Source organism: Panthera tigris, chromosome B3 (assembly GCF_018350195.1).
Source record: "Panthera tigris isolate Pti1 chromosome B3, P.tigris_Pti1_mat1.1, whole genome shotgun sequence".
Lineage (NCBI taxonomy): Eukaryota > Metazoa > Chordata > Mammalia > Carnivora > Felidae > Panthera > Panthera tigris.
Genome location: NC_056665.1, coordinates 9,780,582 through 9,802,293, shown reverse-complemented (window position 1 = coordinate 9,802,293; position 21,712 = coordinate 9,780,582). Strand labels below are relative to the sequence as shown.

Here is a 21,712-nt window from a genome sequence, read left to right as displayed (position 1 = left end):
TGCGCATGTGTCTGGTGTTGTTACAGTGGTTTTCTTCTTAACCGTGTGTGCAGGCCTGCCTGGACGGTCACACACCTGGCTTCCTCCTGGTGCCATTCAGGGGCCTTGACCTCCCGAGGAGCCAAGGCGGGAGGGGAGGGGGTTAGGGTTTGGCACAGCCTGCCTGGCAGCACTTGAGTCCGCAGGGCCACAAAGGGGTTGGCTCTGGGCACATGACCCAAGAACAGGAAGTGCCAGGCATGCGGTAGCACCTGCTCTGGGAACGCACACTGCACAATAATGGGTGCTGCTTGTCAGGTGGCCCTTCAGGAGAGTGGGTGTGGGGCATACCCCTAGGTACCCTCTGTGGTTTCCGGTGTTCCGGCCACCCATAAATCAATGTCCTTTATTTCCTTGTCCGAAGAGTGCCCTCCAGCTGCCGTCTACACAGACGCTCAGGATGCTGCCTCGGTCACCAGACATTTGTCTAAGCACAGTGGCCTCACGCTTGAGTGTGCGTTAGAGCCTGCTCAGGGACTTGTTAAAAGACCGCTCACTGTGGCCAGCTCCCAGAGCTGCCTGTTCTGGGGCAGGGCCCGGGAATTCGCATTTCCCGCAAGTTCCCAGATGATGCGGCTACCGCTAGTCTGAACTAGTGTAAAAATGATAGGCTTCTGAACCCCAGATCTTATCAGGCCATGGACATAAATTTGTTTGGCTCTTAAAGTAATGTTTTGTTTTTGTTTTTTGGTTAATGCAGTTATTAAAAAAATCGCATTTCATATCAATTTGGATTTCTGATTTCTCCTTAAAGAATTGGAAGATCTCACAACCCTGGTTATTTCCTCTTACCCAGAATTACCGATTTTCACGTTGCTTGTTTTCCTTTTCTCCGTAGTATTTACCACCTTCTCAGGGTCTGTGCTTAACAGCTTGTATTATTTATTACATTGATTTTACATGGTCTGCACTCCCCAGCCCCCCACTAGAACGTAAGCCCCAGACTTGCCGAGCAGTCTGAAGTCAGGAATGTTTGATCTGTTGATTGATCCTAAGCATCCAGAATGGTATCTGTCTTCTGGGTTTCCTAAATGCTGGGAAGATGGACGGGAAGTGGTAACGCACTGGGGCCCCAGTGGCTGCCATGCCCTCCATAGGATGTGTAGATTCCCTCTCCTCCCACTTGTCTCTGTCGTTCGCTGCCTGCCCGGCCCCACAGGCATGGAGTTTGTGATCTCTGACAAGACAGCGCTGCTGGGAACGTACTAGGTTCTCATGATGGAAATGTAGCATCTCCCCTAGAAGAGAACACAGCCTAAAAGTGGGGGGGAGGGGGCCTTTTTAAATTTGGAAGCCACCTGCTTCCACTAATGATTTCTCTCAGGGTAATTGGTGTAGTCTGTAATTTCTCACTTAAAGTGTTTCTGTCAGATGCTACAACAAAAATTAGTGCTTCACCTGAGAACTATTCGGTACCTTGTTAATGCTGGCCACTGGAGAAAGAGAAAAAGGCACAGAAGCTGGCTTAGGGAACCCGCATTCTAGTGGGGAAGATGGTGAGTGGGCTGTGGCCGTAAATGGGGGAGAATCTCCATGGAGGCCTGTGCAGGATTCTCAGGGGCTTCCAGCCACCGCCTTGGGAGAGGAGGAGAAAGAAGGTGATGCTGGCTTCACTGAGGAGGTAGTTCTCGCCTGGTCTTGAATAGAAGAATGTCCCGTGGCGAAGGCACAAGGGCATTCCGGGCAGGAGAGGCAGCCTTTGTGGGGCCATGGCACTTGGTGGGTTCAGAAGAGAGCCAGTGGGGTGACGGGCGGGATGCTGTGGCCCGTTGGCCAGGAGCCAGGCTGGCTCTCTCTCTGCCCTAGGCTTCTTGAAGTCTACAGAAAGAAGTTGTGGACACAGCCTTCATCTACTTATTTATTTCCTTTTCCTCTTCGTCCAGCAGCCCAAGGGGACCCTGCAGGCACATGACACGTCTTCGCTGCCCACGGTCATCATGAGAAGCAAGCGTAAGTAACTCCGCCCTCCTCTCTTCCAGCTTTTTGACTCTCTGGTTCAGGACTTAAACATACTTTTGTAGTAATTCATTTGTTACTCTTAATCAAGATTTGAGTATTTATTTCGTGTTAAGTTAGAGAAGGCTCCAGGTTCATTGACCACAAGCTTAATGTTCTGCCATCTGGCTGTCCTAGAAGGCTCTAGAAGGGTGTGTGTACTTGCTTAAAAGGCAGCCCTGTGTCCGTGTGTTTAAGCAGGTGACCCCGTGCCTCTCGAAATTCCTCTTCCGAGGGTCGACGCTTGTTTTTAGGGCCTCACAGTTGCACAAAGAAAATGAGATCTTGCTGATTGAACTTCTTAGTTCATACACTGTGAAGTTAAGTAAATCATTCTCTTTTTTCCCCAATGACTTCAGGTGGTACAGAAAACTGCGTAAATGACACTGTTCCATCCACATCATGCTGCCTTCACCAGTGTGTGCAAGGCTCCACTTTGGTTTTACTTCACGTTCTCCCTTTTTCGCTCTCCACTCCCTCATGCCTTTCCCTCCTTAGCACCCACTGTAGTTATTTAACACATCTCTTTCCACTCAGCTCCGTTGTCACACATATGTCTGTCTCTGAAAATGTCTCTTACTGTTTCACGTGTCGAATTTATATTACATAGGACCTACGCTTATTCATCCTTTTTTTTCCCCGTCTATCACTTTGAGATATGTGCGTGTTGTTAAGTGTCAGCTGTTGCAGACTGCAGGCTGTGTTCTTTCACAGACCTGCTCCCCACTTTCATTATCAGTCCCCCCTCCCCGCCGAAATCACCACAAGTGACGCAGTTCTGAGTATCATCTTAATTGGCCCCTACAGACACCTGTGTGGGACTTACCCCAAGGCAGTGTTTTTCAAAGTGTAGTTCCTGGATCCATCGGAAGTGCGAGTTCCTGGGCCCCGCCCAGACCTACTAAATCCGAAATTCCAGGGGTGGCGCCCAGGGCGGTGCTCCAGGCCCTCAAGGTGAGGCTGGTGCACTGGCCTGAGAACCAGTGTCGCTCGCCTGGTTGCTCTGAATTCTTCCAGGAGATGGGGAATTCCCTTTAGGGAGATCAAGGCTGCTGGCTGCCCATCTCTGCGAGTAGATTTCTGGAAGAGAAGTTTCGCCAGACCGACAACCACTTTTGTCGGTGATCCAGCCTATTCCAGCACCTTTTACCAGTCTCATCTTCCTTAACTTTTTTTCCGGGACATTATCCCTCACTTCAGAAATCTGTTTGCTTCCATATCAGATAAAATGACATAAAATGACATCTTTTTTTCTTTTTAACATCTTTTTTTTTTAAGGCTACCTGTCTTATGCCAGGTTGTGTGTGTTACCTCTGACCCCCACATGTATTTTTATTCCTGTGTTACCACCCCCCACCCCCCCCCCAATGAGTGTGGTGTAAGAGTACAGATAGTGGATTCAAGTCGTGTGGGTCGGAGCCAAGCGCTGCCTCTTAATAGCCGTGTGACCTTAGACATTTACTGCATCCCCACTCCGTCCGTCATCGAAACGAATGACGGCAGTTTCAGTGGGTGGTCGACAGGTTTAAACGAGACCAAACCTATAAAGTACTTAATGGTAGGCCTCCTTAAGTGTTAGTTTTGGCTACTGTCCCCATCACCACAAAGAAGGAAACTGAGGCTCAGAGATACTAAGTCACTTAACCTGAGTGGAGTAGGGATCGGTTTCAAAGAAGGGAAATTATAACTTTCACTACCGCTCCCATGCTGTCCTTTGAAAACAAAATTGTTCTGGGGCGCCTGGGTGGCTCAGTCGGTTAAGCATCCGACTTTGGCTCAGGTCGTGATCTTGCGGTTTGTGAGTTCAAGCCCCGCGTTGGGCTCCGTGCGCACAGCCTGGAGCCTGCTTTGGATTCTGTGTCTCCCTCTCTCTGTGCTCCTCCCCTGCTTGCACTCTGTCTCTGTCTCTCTCTCTCAAAAATAAGTAAACATTTGAAAAAAAAAAAATTTTTTTTTAAATAAAGTTGTTCTTGGGGTGCCTGGATGGCTCAGTCAGTGCAAGTCTTGATTTCGGGGTTGTTTGGAGTTCGAGTCCCATATTGGGTGTAGAGGTTATATAAAAAAATTTTTTTTTAGTTTAAAAAAAAGAAACAAAGTTGTTCTTTATCACTTTTAGGGTTCTGCGTAGCATGACCTCACTCAGCCTCTCCAACTCTTTCTACTCATTCTTTATATACATCTTCTTCCTTTCTCTTCTACCGGTTCCCTCCTTTCCGCATTCATACGACATGATTATTTCCGCTGCTTCCTTCACACAGCTCTCTCCTCATCAGTGTCCTGTCTTCCTTCTGGCCCATCCACATCCTTCCCACTCTTCAGGAACCGGTGTTTGTTCCTCCATCAGATTCTGTCCACTCGCTGACATCCCTCCCGCCGCACCGAGGCTGTGCCCTGGGCCCTTGAACACTTGGGCATAGAGCCCCCTCTCTGTTGGGGCAGGGCCCACATCTCCGTCCTTGTGTGCTTCCTCCAGGAGGGGTCTGGTTGTGTGCAAGTGTAGCATGTTTCTGGTGTTTTATTATGTCACCTTCTTCTAAATAGAATTTGAGTTGGAAATTAATGGTTTTTATTAATTCTGATGAAGTCAAAAACATCCTGAAATACCGTGAAGTCATAACAGCTGCCCCAGTACAATTTCCTCTAGTTCTTGGCACTCCTGGGGACAGACAGATGATGCGGCTCGCATCTGGGACAGGAGCTGTTACCAGGGAGAAATCACTTGTTAACCCAAATGCTGGTGTGTCCAGTTGAACATGAAATCAGAGCTCTGCTTTCCTCTCTGGTCACATTCAGGAGAAATAAGCACTCTGAGAAGAACCTACTGTGTGACCTTAAACATATGTTGCATCTCACCCAGCTGTAAATTAAAAGAATTGGTCAAAATCTGTGTTCTCAAACAGCAAAAGCATCACTCAGGGAGCTCGTAAAACGTGTGGATGCCACAGTGCCCGCCCCAAGGGTGGACAGGGCAGGGAATTCGCCCGTCTGACAAGCACCTCAGAGCTGCTGGGGAGGCACCCCCAAAAAGCACTGACCTCCCAGCCCTGTGGTTCCTTTTATCCCGAAAATTCTTTCAATTTTGTTTTATTTCCTTTTGAATTATTCTGTTTTCCTCTGAATTGAATTCAATTTCATTTGAATTTATTTTCCTTTGAATTACTTTCTCGGTTTGAATGCACTGTTACCACACGATTCTTTATCCCTGTTGCCTAATCTCCATCCCACCCACATGAAACCACTCTTCTTAGTTTTATATGTTTATCTTCTTCAACTTTTTTTATTAAAATAAAGCCAACACCAATTTGGGTTATTAATTTTTCTTTTTTTCTCCTTTAATAATTTGGATGAATCTTTTAAAAAAAATTTTTTTTAACATTTATTCACTTTTAAGAGAGAGCACGAGCGAGGGAGGAACAGAAAGAGAGGGGGACACAGAATCCGAAGCAGGCTCCAGGCTCCAAGCTGTCAGCACAGAGACCAATGTGGGGCTCGAACTCACAAACCGTGAGATCATGACCTGAGCTGATGTTGGACATTTAACCAACTGAACCACCCAGGCACCCCCATTTTTCTCTTTTTTTATTTTTCAAAAAAAATATATTTTTAATGTTTATTTATTTTTGAGAGACAGAGACAGAGTGTGAGTGGGGCAGGGGCAGAGAGAGAGAGAAAGACACAGAATCCAAAGCAGGCTCCAGGCTCTGAGCTGTCAGCACAGAGCCCGGTGCAGGACTTGAACTCACAAGCTGTGAGATCATGACCCGAGCCGAAGTCGGACGCTTAACCGACTGAGCCACCCAGGTGCCCCTTTTTGTTTTTTTTTTTAAACATGAGAGTCTGTTGTGTAACTTTGTTTTGCACCTTGATTTTCCCTCCATTGCAATGTTATCTTGGAGATCTGTGTTGGTTCATGGCGACTGTCCTCATTTTTTCAAAACGACATAGTATTCCAGTATGTGACATGCCATCATTTATTAATCAATCTTCTCTTGATACTCGTTTTTGTCTTTTGTAGTATTTTGCTTTGATCACTAGTGTCGCATTGAATAACTTTGGACGTATGTCGTTTCAAGCATCACACGTGCATCTTGCAGAATAAACGTGCCCTGAATTGGAATTACTGGATCAAGGGGTATAGGCATTTGCAGCTTCACTAGGTGTTGCCCGACCATCCTCTGTAGAGTTTCTGTACGCACTTACACTCCCAGGGCAAATCTAACCTGGAGACGTTTGCTTCTGTTTGGCATTTGTCAGAGGAGTCCGCCCTGGTGAGCTTGGAAACGTGTGCTTCAGTCTGTGCCCTTTCTTCCTTCACAGCCTCCCAGCCCAAGGAGCGCCCCCGATCCGCGGTCCTCCTGGTGGAGGAAACCACTGCCATCCCCATGTTTGCCAGCAGACGGTCGCAGCAGAGTGTTTCACTCTCCAAAAGTGTCTCCATACAGAATATTGCTGGGTAAGTGGGGGTTTAAACACAGCTCGGTTGACATCTAGGTGACAAGAGTGTAATAAAATAATCCTATAATTTGACAAAAAGATTCTCATCAGAAAAAAAAATTGTGTAGGGGCTCCTGGGTGGCTCAGTCGGTTGAGCGTCCGACTTCGGCTCAGGTCATGATCTCGCGGTCCGTGAGTTCGAGCCCCGCGTCGGGCTCTGTCCTGACCACTCAGAGCCTGGAGCCTGTTTCAGATTCTGTGTCTCCCTCTCTCTCTGACCCTCCCTCGTTCATGCTCTGTCTCTTTCTGTCTCAAAAATAAATAAACGTTAAAAGAAAAAAAATTGTGTAAAGTTAATGACTTGGTGCACATCCAGGTGTACAGACGAGGAGAGTGGGGATTACGTTTTGAGGCACTGTCCTGACCGCCATTTTGTGACAAGGATCCCCTGTCAGCCAGGTTGTCCTATGCTTTGTGCACAGTCAGCCTCGCTTTTAAGGATCCCTAGTTATAAAGGGCTGGTTTTTAGATTAAAATAAGAAGTGGAAACGGGGGAAATGACTTGTTTCTGAATTTTGTCTGGTAATCACTTAAATTTTCAGATGTTACACTTGCGTGTTGGTCCATTGAACCTGGTGTTTTTGCTTCTCTTTACATCTCTTTTCTGTCCTTGCGTCTGGACTCTTAAGTCCGTTCCATGGAAGTGAATAATGGGCCAGTTATGACTGTTAGGTCCCCACTCACTCATTTGCACTAAGTTCCTTTTGTGGTCCCTGCAAAAGTTGCTATGGCCCCCGACTGTGCAAGCCCTGGCTGTCACGGGGTTAGCACAGGACTGATTGTGATGTTATTGGCTGCTTTGGGATAAGACTCCTGCCTTCACATCAAGTAAAGAAATCATCTCAAATGTAGGACTCAAAACATATCTTGCACCTCTCTTAACCTAGGCTAGAGTAAAATTCTTAACTAAAGGATACAAATCTTTTGTCTCTATTTCCTAACCTCTGTGCTGGCTAGTGTTTCCTCGCTAAAAAAAATGTTCCAAGTATTTTTATTTTGTTTTGTCTGTGTAGTGTTGTTCTTCAAAGGCCTTCCTTTCAGAGTTGTTACAGATCAAAACTTGTTTGCATTATGACTTTAAAAAATTATTCTTTGAATAAAATGTAAACTTTTAAATGACTCTGGCCTGCTTTCGTGTCCTACCGCAATCATTTAGTCCAAAGAATACAGTTTATTAGAAGTGCTGATTAAATAAGTGTGATTATTTAAGGAACAAGGAGAGAGTGCAGTGGTTACACAGTGAGTTTCAGATAGAGAAATTTCTTGTGTAATGTGTATAGAGTTTAAAGGAGGAGTGTTCTCCCCGCTCTACCTATCATTTAGAAAAAAAAAAAAAAATCAAAGGCCCGTAAGTTCAAGTTTGCAATGATGTTAAGTGCTTCTGACCTTCCTTAGTAGTGTTGCATGTGGCTGGGTTCCTGACGTAAGTAATTTGTCTTCTAATCATTGTGGTGCTTGCCGCCACCTATCATTTTAGAGTTTTTCAGGTACTCCCTTAAGAATGCAGACCGTGGCTTATCAAAACATGTTTGCCAGTGTGTGCTTCTTTTTGTCCCCAGAGTCGGCAATGATGAGAACATATCAAACACCTGGAAGTTCCTGTCTCATTCGACAGACTCACTAAATAAAATCAGCAAGGTCAATGAGTCGACAGAATCACTTACTGATGAGGGTAAGAGGAAGTTACGGCTGTGTCTTATGCATCTGTGGGGACCGTGTGCCATTCCCTGAATGCAAGTGTTAATGGAATAGCAGTTCCTGCCTCTTCCTTGCTCCTGTGAGGAGTCTCTGAGTTGTCTCGGAATCACCACATGCTTTGTAACGAACTGGTAATCAGGCTTACCAGTTGTTAGATAGTTGTCCATTTGAGGGATGTCGTTGATTTAATGTGCTTGTACTCTAGTACCAGCACTTTCTCTTCCCCTAGACTTTCATACACCGTCAGTTGGTAGCTCTCTCAGCAGGTTATGAGCCTACTCTCTTAAACGAGTGAAGTTAACCAGGTCCCTTCCAATTCCTGCTTCACCTGGGAATCATGTCTCAGTCACATCAAATATATGGGATATTTATCACGCTGAGCCAGAATCTTGACTGTAGAGTGTCTCAGTCCCAAACAGGAAATGATTCTTTTCTAGCCCTGGAATATGCGTTCTATAAGTATCCTGTGTGTTAATGCAGTGTTTGTGTCTTACAAAGTTACCACCCAGGGAAGTCCAGTGTAAGCTTTCCAGAGCTCACAGACCCAAGATTCTGATACTGATCTTTTGATACTTTGAGGAGTAGGTACAGACATGAATGAAGGACAGCTGATGGGGGACTTTGAGATGGAATCCAAGCAGCTAGAAGCAGAGTCCTGGAGTCGAATAGTGGACAGCAAGTTTCTGAAACAGCAAAAGAAAGATGTGGTCAAACGGCAAGAAGTGATTTACGGTGAGACCCTCCAATCGCTCTGCAAATATTTGGTTCGCATTGTGCAGCACTTTTAATCCGGTGAATCCCTGGACTGGATGGAAAGCCAGTTTTCAAGTACTTAGCATGTCAAAGATACTCTTTAAAAACTTTGGGGCCTAGAGACATGATCTTATTTCTGTCCTTTTCTTTCTCTTTAAAATTATTTCCTTTAATTTTATTGAACATTCTGTTTAATATGAGTGCTTATTTGTGCAACGGCCCCAGATAGAGATCGCTTATGACAGTACAGTTTGAGTCCTTAGCTACACTAGAAACCAAGCACAAGTTTTCTAGGAAACGGGATGCAGTAATTATGAAAGGCTCTGAATCCTAGAAAGACCACTTGGGAAACCACCATTTAAGAGTGATGGAATCCAGTATGCTGTCAGAAGAGTGTTCGGCCACGTGCAATATGGAGGAGTAAGAGGGAAGCTCTTTAGGGGAAGGACAGCTATGGACCCAGTTTTTAAGTTTTAATTGGGCTCTAAACAGCCTTCAGCCTAAAGTGGGCTCCCAGTAGCAGCGGGTGACCTTTGAAGGAGAATCCTTCAAAAGAATATTCCTGACCGTCCAGCTTTGTCCTCCCTCAGAGTTGATGCAGACAGAGCTGCACCACGTCCGGACGCTCAAGATCATGAGCGACGTGTACAGCCGGGGGATGATGACCGAGCTGCTCTTTGAGCAGCAGATGGTGGAGAAGCTGTTCCCCTGTTTGGACGAGCTGATCAGTATCCATAGCCAGTTCTTCCAGAGGATCCTGGAGCGGAAGAAGGAATCTCTGGTGGATAAAAGTGAGAAGAACTTTCTCATCAAGAGGATGGGGGACGTGCTTGTAAATCAGGTGAGCCACAGGAAGGATCTTTCCCACACAGTGGGGGAAATGTGAAGCTTCGGGGCTCAGTAGGCATGTATTTACATCGTGGCTGTACTGTTATCTTTGTAAGCATACACAAATTATTGAATGTCTCTGAGCCTCACTTTCCTGTTCCGTAAACAAGGACAGATTTTCTCTCCTAATGCTGTTTTTTAAAATTAAATGCATACAGGGACGCCTGGGTGGCTCAGTCAGTTAAGCATCCAACTTCGGCTCACAGTTTGTGAGTTTAAGCCCTGCATCGGGCTCTGTGCTGACAGCCCAGTGCTTGGAGCCTGCTTTCAGATTCTGTGTCTCCCTCTCTCTGCCCCTCCTGAACTTTCACTCGGTCTCTCTCTCTCTCTCTCTCTCAAAAATAAACAAACATTAAAAAAGAAAAAAAAAATAAATATTAAATTAAAATTAAATGCATTCATAATCTATGTGATAGATAGTAAAAGCCCATGTTTCTTCTTCAGCATCCGTACCATCATCAGAAACAGTGTAGTTTAAGAAGTCAAAAGCTAGAGGGGCGCCTGGGGCGGCTCAGTCGGTTGAGCGTCCGACTTCGACTCAGGTCATGATCTCACGGTTTGTGAATTTAAGCCCTGCATCGGGCTCTGTGCTGACAGCTAGGAGCCTGGAACCTGCTTCGGATTCTGTGTCTCCCTGTCTCTCTGGCCCTTCCCCCTCTCGAGCTCTGTCTCTCTCTGTCCCTCAAAAATAAACATTAAAAAAAAAAAAAAGATGTCAAAAGCTATTTGTTGAAAGTCTCAACTTCCCCCTGTGCCTCAAATCAAAAAGAACTCCTTTGGGGTGCCTAGGTAGCCCAATTGGTTGAGGGTCTCACTTCAGATCAAGTCATGATCTCACAGTTCGTGATTTCGAGCCCCTCGTCTGCTGTCAGCACAGAGCCCACTTGGGATCCTCTGTCCCCCTCTCTCTGCCCCTTCCCCATTCATTCTGTCTTTCAAAACTAAATAAGCATTAAAAACAACAACAAAACTCTTTTATCTGAAAACCACCTGAATAAAAAACTATGTATAGAATAGTTCCTAAAATAGACCTTGCTGATATTGGGTGTGGTGTGGTTTCAGTCCTACTCCAAAAACAGTTGGGCCAAAAGTTACTTTGATACTTTCAGATATGCTTATCACAGGCTATTTTTAATGCTGCTTTTTAAAACATTGTCTTTGGGGGGTGGGGGGGAAGCTGTGGCTAGTTTGGCCTTCACAGACAGAAGGGCACAGGTCACCCGCTCTTCCTCCCTCGCAGGTCTGTGCCCCAGGGTAGAAGCAGGGGCTCCATTGCCGGAACCTTTGCCTGAGCGCTAGAAGGGTTGTCTTTTCTTCTGTTCGTGAGCCCAGACCCTTCACTCGTTAATTCAGCGATGCATTCCGTCGTTCATTTTTCGTGTATTTACTGGGCATCTACTCAGTACCAGGTGGAACCACAAAGGCAGATTCAGCGTAGACCTCCGCCTTGCGGAGCCCTCGTTCTCAGGTGAAAACCGGCTCGGTGTGGAGCAGACGCACGCGCAGTGTGGTACCTGCTGTAACGCAGGTGTCTGCGAAGGGCGAGCGGTCAGCTCTGCAAGGGAAGACCTTTCCTCCCTGAATGTCCTCTTCCAGCAGTTTCCACGTGTCTCTCTCTCTGCCCTCACACCTGCACGGGTACCTCATCTAACCTTGACTTGCGCTGTCCGCAGCTTGTTGTATTGAGCACATCCTCTAGTAAGGTCTGTGACAGTAGGACCTTAGTCCCCCATGGCATCCTAGTCCCCCGTGGCATCCACTAATGGCTTCTGTGTGCCAGTTCTAGAATCACCCTGTTACAGTTCATGAGTTCGAGCCCCGCCTCAGGCTCTGCGCTGACAGCTGGAGCCTGCTTTGGATTCGGTTTCCGTGTCTCTCTGCCCCTCCCCAGTTCGCGCGTGCGCGAATCACCCTTTCAGAGCGCCTGTATCAGAGCGGGAGCAAACCACCTAAAATATCTCTGCCTTAGCTTCCCCTTTGGTAAAGGGGGAGACCCGGAAAAACTAGCTTCCCTGAACCTTTTTTCAAGATTTTGGGTAAGGATCAATTTGTGTTGCCTTCAGAGATTTTTACTACAGTTGGAAGTCGATGTTTAGGATGCATGATGGGACCACGCACAGAAACACATGGGTTTACTCCGAAGTGAGTGTATCTTCAGATGCGTTGTTGAGATCGCACACATTTGGGACTGATTAAAGGGCCGTGCAGAATTGTCAGGCTGCTGGCCTCAGGTACATGAGATAAGCAGGTCCCTGAGTGATACTGGCTGTTCCTGATGTCTTTCTAACTCATCACGGTGAAATTTTTAAGACTATCTCACAGAGAACATCTAGTGGGTCCCCTTGTTTTACTACTGTGTTTGTGACAAACGGAAATTAGAACACATGTTGCATTACTTATGTGCATGCTACATAGACATTTCTGTGGTTATTGGATTTTTTTTTAATTTTTTTAAGTTTTTTTTAAATTTATTTTTAAGAGAGAGCACAAGTGGGAGAGGGGTAGAGAGAGGGAGACACAGGATCCGAAGCAGGCTGCAGGCTCTGAGCTGTCAGCACAGAGCCCCACATGGGGCTTGAACTTATGAACTGTGAGATCAAGACCTGAGCCGAAGATGAACACTCAACCAACTGAGCCACCCAGGCACCCCTGTTTCTTTAAATATATATAACGGCTTTATTGAAATAAATTCAAATACCACTTAATGCACCCCTTTAATGTGTATAGTTCAGCGGGTTTTCATGTATTCACGGACTTGTACGTCCATCATCACACTCAGTTTCAGAACATTTTTATGACCCCCCCCCCCCCCCCACCCCCCCCCTCAACTGCCCCAGCCCTGGGCACCCACTAGTCTGCTTTCTGTCTCTGTGAAGTTGCCTAATCTGGACATAGCTTTGTAAATGGGATAAGATAGTGTGTAGTCCTTTGTGATTGGCTTTTTTCATTTAGAATAGTGCCTTCAAGGTTCATCAGTATTGCAGCATGTATTGGTTGATTTCGTTCCTTTTCGTGGCTGAATAATAATAGTCCATGCATGTATATACCACCTTTGATTATCTTTTGATGGGCATTTGCTTATTTCCACCTGGGGGCACTTGTGAATATGGCAGCCGTGAACTTTCATATCCATGCTTTTGTGTGGAGTAAATCTTCCATCCAGGAGTGGAATTTCCAGGTCATGTGGTAGCTTTTTGAGGAGCTGCCAGACTGTTTCCCAAAGCTGCTGCACCATTTTAATCTTTAGAGGGAATTCTTGGGGAGCCACTCTTGGGTTTTACAAAGAGACTGGGAACTCTGTACAAAATGGGGGTAAAACATCAGCACCCCGACTTACGACTTCCCTTCTCTTTTCTCTGCAGTTTTCGGGGGAGAACGCAGAGCGCTTGAAGAAGACGTACGGCAAGTTCTGTGGGCAGCACAACCAGTCTGTAAACTACTTTAAAGACCTTTACACCAAGGATAAGCGGTTTCAGGCCTTTGTGAAGGTATCGGTGTGAAACGTGGAAAACCCCCATCACTGTCCGGGGCTCTGTGTTGCCGTCCGTTGAGCCGCAGCCCCCTTGAGCACTTCCTGATGACCCGTTTTGTCCTTTGCAGAAGAAGATGAGCAGCTCCGTCGTGAGGAGGCTGGGAATCCCGGAGTGCATACTGCTGGTGACCCAGCGGATCACCAAATACCCGGTGTTGTTCCAAAGGATCCTGCAGTGTACCAAAGGTGAGCCCCTGTCCTCAGCCAGTCGTGTGTGGTGCCGGGGCACTGTTTCCTATGTCCAGCGTCTCCAGAGGCCCCAGTGAAGAGCTCCTGCTCGCTCTCAAACGTCCAAAAGAGATCCTGTGTTCTACCTTAAAAACCCGTTTCTTAAGTGAAAACTTGAAATGCTGGGTCGCCAGACTTGTGGTGGATGACACAGCAGGAAGGGAAAGAACCGCTTCCTGATTTCCTCTGGAATCGGCAACCAGAATACCTTCTCCCTGACCACTGGACGGGGCTGGTTCCCACCAGCTTTCTCCCTAAGTGCTAGACCTGCTGCTGTTTCTCGGGACTTACTGGTCTGTCTGTCTCTGTCTCTGTCTCTCCCCCCTGCCCCTGGGCAGTGGGCAGTTACATTGAAGATGAGGTAAAACAAAGACATAAGTTGAAAAATTGATCCTCCTCTCCCTCCCCGAAATTGTTGGTTCCTTGTACGTTAGGATATGGCACGCAACTGCATGTTGCCTGTGTCCTTGAAAACGTATAACTTTACTTAGAACTAACCTTACGACAGGAATAGGCACGTGACCTTTGGTGTGTTGGCTTCGCTCTGGTAGCATGCCCCTGAAGGGAAAATGACGGTGGAGCAGGGAGGTAGGCTTCCCCCCCGTCTACCTTGGCTGCAAGGATCCAGTAAAAACAAACTATTTCTTCCTTCAAAGACAATGAGGTGGAGCAGGGAGATCTCGCTCAGTCCCTCAGCCTGGTGAAGGATGTGATTGGAGCCGTAGACAGCAAGGTGGCAAGTTACGAAAAGAAAGTGCGTCTCAATGAGATTTATACGAAGACAGATAGCAAGTCGATCATGAGGATGAAGAGTGGCCAGATGTTTGCCAAGGAAGATTTGAAGCGGAAGAAGCTTGTGCGGGACGGGAGTGTGTTTCTGAAGAATGCGGCAGGAAGGCTGAAAGGTAAGGCTCGCTTTTTGTCTGAGTCTGTTCGTGTGTCAGACAAGAGCAAGCAAAAAAACTTCGGGTACTTTTGTTAGCAGTCACTGGCTGATTTGTCCTAGGGAGCCGCATCCACACATCACATGGGAGCAGCCGCCCTCAAATCGTTCTTAATTTTCTATCAGAAAGGACAGGCCGAGATAGCTCACAAGGTCCTAAACTCCAGTAGGATAAAAAGGAAAGCTAGGGAAAAGGGGGGAAAGGGGGAAGATTCTAAACAGCAAAGCTAGGTGGCCCTGCTCCGTTCCTGGTCCCGGTGACGCCGAGGGCGTGTGTGCCAGGGGCGGCCCCACGGAGTGGGAGGCGGAGGGGGAGCTGGCGCCAGGGCCTGTGTGGCAGTGTGGCTCTCGCAGGAGGAGTGTGGGGGTAGGCCCAGCAGCACTGGCGTCCAAAGCGGAGCACGCAGTAAAAAATCTTGGCGTGGAAAATGCCACGAAAACGAAGGAACAAGTTGCTAGCAAGGGGAGCCCCGGCCCTCCCTCTGGAGGCCGGTGAACGTGGTGTGCCTCCAGCAAATGTAGGCAGTTCCGTCGGGCAGTGTGGGCGGGACGTGCGCCAGAGGCTCGGGGAGCCACAGGCAAGGGTGAGAGAAGAGATGGACAGGACTGGGGAGGTGGTGAGACGGCCGAGGGAAAAGCCATTCAGTCATGGTCTGCGGGCACTGAGCACTGACCCTCTTCCATGACCATCATGATGCCTTTGACCCTGATGTTTTCCCTGAAGTCCTTAGGAAGACACACGTGCTTCCTAAACTTCATGCTCTCACTTACCTTCGTTGTCAACGTTCTGGTGTCAGTTGTCTCTTGTGGGTCGCCTGTGGCCAGCTTCTAATCAAATGTTGTATTTTGACCCAATCTGTAAGGTCCTGACAGCAGGGGACTTTCACCCGATCTCACGGCAGGATGCTCATTATATAATGTGAAATTCATAAAGCAATTTAGGGGGGCACCTGGGGGACTCAGTCATTTAAGCGTCCAACTTGGTCTCAGGTCATGATCTCATGGTTTGTGAGTTTGAGCCCCGTGTTGGGCTCTGTGCTGACCTCTCGGAGCCTGGAGCCTGCCTCCAATTCTGTGTCTCTTTCACTCAAAACATTAAACAAAATTAAAGAATAAAGCAGTTTCAAAAGACAAGAAAACAAACAAGCAAAAATCCCGAGTGTAAGATTACTATAAAAACACAAGCTGTTAAGGAGGGCAGATTCCCCTACAGAAATGGGCAGCACATTTGGAGCTGGGGCCTCCGGTGTCCGTTGCAAGGAGTGGAACTGCCATCAGGTACCAAGTCAGAGTGTGTGAGATTAAAAATACGTCACTTGTTCTGAAGACAGGTGGTAGAGGACCTTCCAGGTCCCAGGACCGTAGAGAACTGTTCTGTTTAACTCCTGTCGACTCGATGGATTATTAAACTTGATGATCTTTATCTCTTTCATAACCCTAACCCTAACCCTAACCCTAACCCTAATTTTCTATTGGGTTTTAATTCTTTTCTTTTAAAAGATCGGCTACATCAAGTTAAGGAAGTTATCATGAGGTTTGTTCATTCTCTGTGCTTGTGATTGATTGCTTAATAATTGTTTTCATCGAACCTGCGCTCTCTGGGCCCCTACGGCGGCTCTGACCTCCCCAGGAGCACTGAGTCTGCCCGCCCCCATGCCGGCTTCCGCAAGCCGCCTGCCCAGTGCACAGCCCCGCTGGCCTAAGACCAAGGCTGGGGATGAAACCTGTGCCTTTCTCTCGTCTGTGACATGTCTGTGACACCGTGGGTAACTGCTGTCGGCCAGCCCCCTAGCGTCCTTCACTGACATGTCCCCACGCTTGGACCAAACAGCAAAGATGTCCCAGGTAGTCTCATGGCTCCAGAGGTGCATGAAGCGACCCTGCTCAGAGGTTGGGGTCTGTGCAGACGTGCTCACTCCGCAGTCTGATGGGTGCGGGAAACAAGGGCTGAACGAGGCCGGGGGCAAGCGGTGAGGAGCGGCATTAAACTTACTTATGAAGGATGAAGTCGTGAAGGATGGCCTGGTTTGGGGCGGCAGAGAGGGACCCAGTCAGGATGGAGACGTCCACAGCCGATGCTGCTGATCAGGGTGGACAGACAGTGGGTTCCAGAGTGAGGGTTTTCAGCAGGAGAGGAACACATTGGACAGGGGATGCGGTGACGAAGCAGCAGCGGGATAGGCTGGTGACAGAGACAGGAGAGCCCCTGCCGCAGGGGTTCGGGGCCAGCGCACAGGGCCGGAGCTCCAGCAGGAGCGTGAGGAGGAAGGACCGGAGTGCTTCAGAGGAAAGAAGGATCCCTTCCTGCCCCCAGCATGTGTGTCCCTGCTCCGTGGTGAACTTAAACTCTGTGATCCCTGAGGCTGCCTCCACACTCCGATGCTCTGAGAACCCGCTTCAGGCCTCTGCCCACATTGGCTGCTTAGGGCCGTCTTCAGGCAGCCTGGCCCTTGAGAAACACCTGCCTCCTTCATAAGGACCTGAGTTTCCTAGAGCTGCTGCCTGGAGCCCGCACTTGACTCCTTCCTGCACATGGCACTTTGTGTGTTCACCCCCAAAGCGAAAGCTCCTGGATTCCGGCTGGGGGAGTGCAGCTGTGGCCCAGCGATGGCTTCTGTGGCCCGAGGTGCCTCTAGCAGGGACAGGGGCTGGTGCAGAGTCGTCCTCCTCCAGGCACACTCGTGCCAAGAACAGCCAGTACGGTGCTGGGCACCCCTCGAATGGGACGAGTGTTGTTCTCCGACCCACCGACCCTGGTCATACAAACCTTAGGATCCAACTAAGTTGAAACTTGTGTTTTGGAATTTTTTTCTTTTTTGGCAGACACCTGAATTATTTATTTTTTATTTATTTTTTTTTTTTTCAAAATTTTTTTTTTAACGTTTATTTATTTTTGAGACAGAGAGAGACAGAGCATGAACGGGGGAGGGGCAGAGAGAGAGGGAGACACAGAATCGGAAACAGGCTCCAGGCTCTGAGCCATCTGCCCAGAGCCTGACGCGGGGCTCGAACTCACGGACCGCGAGATCGTGACCTGAGCCAAAGTCGGACACTTAACCGACTGAGCCACCCAGGCGCCCCGACACCTGAATCATTTAAAAGTAAACTTCAAGAAACTTGTCAAAACTATTAGTAGTCCATAGAAAATTCCTGTGGTCTCAGCTAAAAAACTGTACCTCCCCAGGAATCAGACATCCTTGCTTCTGTTTTCTTTTTTTTTTATTAAAAAAAATTTTTTTTACATTTATTTATTTTTGAGAGAGAGACAGAGCATGAGCATGGGAGGGGCCGAGAGATGTGGAGACACAGAATCCAAAGCAGGCTCCAGGCTCTGAGCTGTCAGCACAGAGCCCGACGCGGGGCTCGAACTCACAAACCGAGAGATCATGACCTGAGCCGAAGTCGGACGCTTAACCGACTGAGCCACCCAGGAGCCTCAACTTCTCTTTTCTGTATAGCTTGGTAGTAAATTACATGGGGAGGGGCTTCCAGTCGTGGGAAGTGGTAGGAAAGGCCGGAAGGGACCTGACCACCTGTAAGGGGGCTGCAGAAGCCCCCATTCTTTTCCCAAGGAATCATAGGCCCTCCTTCCAGGGGAAAGAAGACACAGGGGGGCCAGCCTGGGTTAGATCTCAGTAGATGGCTGATCTCCAGAGATGCCAGACTTTGTCCTCACGGGAGGAATGGAAAATTCGAACTCCAACACAGCAAGAGTGTGTGGCTTTCTTTGGGTTACTAGATCCAAGTGGATAGTTACTTTGACTTTTGTCTTAGTTGAGAGGGAGGGCTGGCTGTGTCCATGCTAGACAGAGGTTAAGGTTGCCTAGGAGACGTTGGAGCAGGGGGAAGAGCCACTGTGTTCACATGAACCTGTGAAACCAGAGGGCGTCGCAGAGCCCTTCTGTTCTCCTGGGGTGCAGGGCGGGGGGGAAGCCCACCTTTATTAGACTGAGGCATTTTTATCCATCAGCTGTTGGCGGCTCTCTGGTCTGCTCTCCCACGCCTCTTCCACTGTTACGATCAAAAGTCGAGGATGTCGTGGAATGTGGTACTATTTGACATCTGTTAAAGTCCTTCCCAACTTTATTCCGGGAGAATTTTACTCTTTTTTTTTTTATTTTTTATTTTTTATTTTTTATGTTTTATTTATCTTTGAGAGAGAGACAGAGTTACACGTAGGGAAGGGACAGAGAGAAAAGGAGACAAAATCCAAAGCAGGCTCCAGGCTCTGAGCTGTCAGCACAGAGCCCGACCCGGGGCTCAAACTCAGGGACCATGAGATCACGACCTGAGCCGAAGTCGGACGCTCAACCAACTGAGCCACCCAGGCGTCCCAGGAGTATTTTATTCTTAAAGTCTTGCCTTATGGGATAGATCTTTCCGGAACTGCGTACTCAAGCTTTCTCAAGATATGGCTTTGGTGATAGCTGCTGTTATTTCAAAATGTCTCAGAAGGGGTGCCTGGGTGGCTCAGTCGGTTAAGCGTCCGACTTCGGCTCAGGTCATGATCTCATGGTTTGTGAGTTCGAGCCCTGCGTCTGGCTCTGTGCTGACGGCTCAGAGCCTGGAGCCTGCTTTGGATTCTGTGTCTCCTCCTCTCTGTGCCCCTCCCCCGCTTACACTCTGTCTCTGTCTCTCAAAAATGAATAAACCTTAAAAAAATTTTTTTAAAAATGCCTCTGAAAATCTAATGACCACATATGGCTCCTGCAAAAATATTAAACGGTCACCTTGGAGGAGCAGAGTGTACTGTCGGTCCCGAGTGCCTTGCCGTGTGGGGTGGGTTGCTGAACTGTCCCCTAATAGAGGTGCTCTGACCGTGCTTCACCACTAAGTACTCCTTGTTCTTTCTCTCCTTCCCCATTTTCCAGAGGCTCAAGCAGTTCTCCTTACTGACATTTTAGTTTTCCTTCAAGAAAAAGACCAGAAATACGTCTTTGCGTCATTGGTAAGCTGAATTGTTGGTGTCTTCTGTTTGTAATTGATGATGTTTGAAACAGCTGGAATAGGTATTGGGTCTGACCATGGATTACTGCTCTCCTGCCCCCTCAAAATGAATTTGCTCAGGACAGCTTCCTCTGAGGAATCTCTCAGATACCTTTGCAATTTTCTGTCTCCATGCCATCCCCCTCTCCCCCCCCCCAAAAAAAACCCATTATTTTTCTGTTCCCTCACAGTCCCTTTTAGAGTCTTGGGCATTCTATCTAAAGAAATCTGTTGCTGGAGTATTTCTTGCACGTTATGCCCCGTAAATCGTGCCAGTATGTATTGTTGCCAGACAGATTCACAGAGGAACCTAGAAGGGTTCATCCTGTAGACACCATGTCTGGATCCTCTAGACATACGAATTATTATCTCTTTTTTGGAAATCTTTTTCTGTTTGATAAAATGTAAATGATGAGATACTTCTCTTGATCTTAAATCTGCCACAGTTTGCTAAACCATACGCCCTTTTTCCCCAGTCTTGAGAAAAAACTGACGTACGTCCCTGGGGGAGGCATACAGAGTGATGGTTCCATTTACATACATTATTCAGTGCTCACCACAGTAAGCTCAGCTCCCGTCATCTCCTAGGGATCTAGTATAAAGAGAAGAGGGAAAGAAATGGGAACCCGTGTGATAAGAACCCCCGGCACCTTCTGTGTGTGCCATACAGCACTGTTAGCCGTAGCCCTCGGCCCTCGTGCCTGCTCCTCTCCTGACTGGTACCTTTTAACCAAAAGGTTGTACCTTTTGACCATCTCCCTGCCCCCCCCACATCTGGTAGCCGCAGGTCCGGTCTCTTTTTCTAGGAGTTTGGTGTGGGCTTTTTAGGGTTTTTTTTTTTTAGATTCCACATATACGTGAGATCGTACATCTGGTCTTGCCTTAGATCAGAGTTGTTCTTGAGAGTTAGACTGTCGCCTGCCTCTGTCATGTCGGCCGTCTCCCCTTTCTCCAGGACCAGAAGTCAACAGTGATCTCTTTAAAGAAGCTGATTGTGAGAGAGGTAGCGCACGAGGAGAAAGGTCTGTTCCTGATCAGCATGGGCATGAGGGACCCCGAGATGGTGGAAGTGCACGCCGGCTCCAAAGAGGAGCGGAACAGCTGGATTCAGATCATCCAGGACACGATCAACACCCTGTAAGCAAAACACCGGGGCGCCCGGCCCCCTCTGACCTCATCCCCCCCCAGGGAGCGACTGGGGTCACTGACCTCGTGCGGGTCTTTGATCCGTCTTGTGCTGTGTTGGTGTCAGGAACAGAGATGAAGACGAGGGAATTCCGAGCGAGAGCGAGGAAGAAAAGCGGGCGCTGGACAGCAGAGCGCGGGAATTAAAAGGTGAGGCTGTTGGCAGCGTCTGGGGCCGTGCGCGTGCCGTGTGTGCAGGTGCGGAGGCTGCCGTCCCAGCATGCACTTCAAAACAGGAAGTGAATGGCTTTTGACAGAGGAGCAGCCAGATTGGAGCCAACCAGCGTGCCGGTACAATGGCCGTCAGAAGGGGTCCGACACCAGGTCAAGGGGACATCCTCTTTTCTCACTGGCCGTGTTCTTGGAACCCAGTTGGCCTTCTTTGTACTTTGTCACAGAAGAATTTGCCAAAATTCACGGTCACGTCTAAGATTAAAACAGAGAGAGAGGTACTGGAGGAAAGGAGCTTTCCAGTTACTCTGTTTTTATCAGTTACTCCTGCCACTGTGATGTGTGTTCACAATGAGTTATGAGGTGGTTTTGGGAGACGTGTGCTCACTGATGATGTTCGACTTCTACTTCTGTTTCGTGTAGTCTTGTCGACATCCCTATATGCTCATCCCCATTGTGCAGATGAGAAAGCTGAGGCCCATGAAGGCCAAGCAGTCCAGGGTCACATATGTGCTGCATGGCCGAGAAGTCTCCCCTACCTGTCAACAGCAGAGGCTCCCCTCTCTCTGCCAGTGCTTACTGAGTGTTGTGCTTTGGGTAGAAATAAGGCCAACTCAGGTAAATGTAAGCACCCGAGGAGTCCAGCTAGTCCTTTAAGCTGGACAAAGCGATAACGTTGTGTTTTGGGGAGGGGGGAAAATGGCAGATTTAGGCTGAAGCCAGAGTTGCACCTGATTTATCAGCCCATGATGAGCACGGCGGGGATGAAAACTTCCTTCTCTAGATGTGTTTGAAGCACT

At 48.1% G+C, this 21,712-nt stretch overlaps 1 protein-coding gene and 1 pseudogene across 9 annotated transcripts in view; both read left to right on the top strand.

Moving 5' to 3' along the window:
* Positions 1-21,712, top strand: part of AKAP13 (A-kinase anchoring protein 13) — a 335,984-nt gene that overhangs the window by 297,932 nt on the left and 16,340 nt on the right. For 5 of the 9 annotated variants that reach the window (XM_042988121.1, XM_042988120.1, XM_042988118.1 and 2 more), the window contains 11 exons: positions 1,923-1,989; positions 6,352-6,487; positions 8,088-8,200; positions 8,806-8,958; positions 9,570-9,820; positions 13,230-13,355; positions 13,468-13,585; positions 14,284-14,532; positions 19,442-19,518; positions 20,512-20,693; positions 20,809-20,891. In XM_042988121.1, the coding sequence (XP_042844055.1) occupies positions 1,923-1,989; positions 6,352-6,487; positions 8,088-8,200; positions 8,806-8,958; positions 9,570-9,820; positions 13,230-13,355; positions 13,468-13,585; positions 14,284-14,532; positions 19,442-19,518; positions 20,512-20,693; positions 20,809-20,891 (1,555 nt within the window). The remainder of the gene's footprint in view (positions 1-1,922; positions 1,990-6,351; positions 6,488-8,087; positions 8,201-8,805; positions 8,959-9,569; positions 9,821-13,229; positions 13,356-13,467; positions 13,586-14,283; positions 14,533-19,441; positions 19,519-20,511; positions 20,694-20,808; positions 20,892-21,712) is intronic. The other 4 variants (XM_042988117.1, XM_015535789.2, XM_042988119.1 and 1 more) reach the window with 3 other exon arrangements.
* On the top strand, positions 14,655-15,555 carry LOC122239235 (annotated as a pseudogene).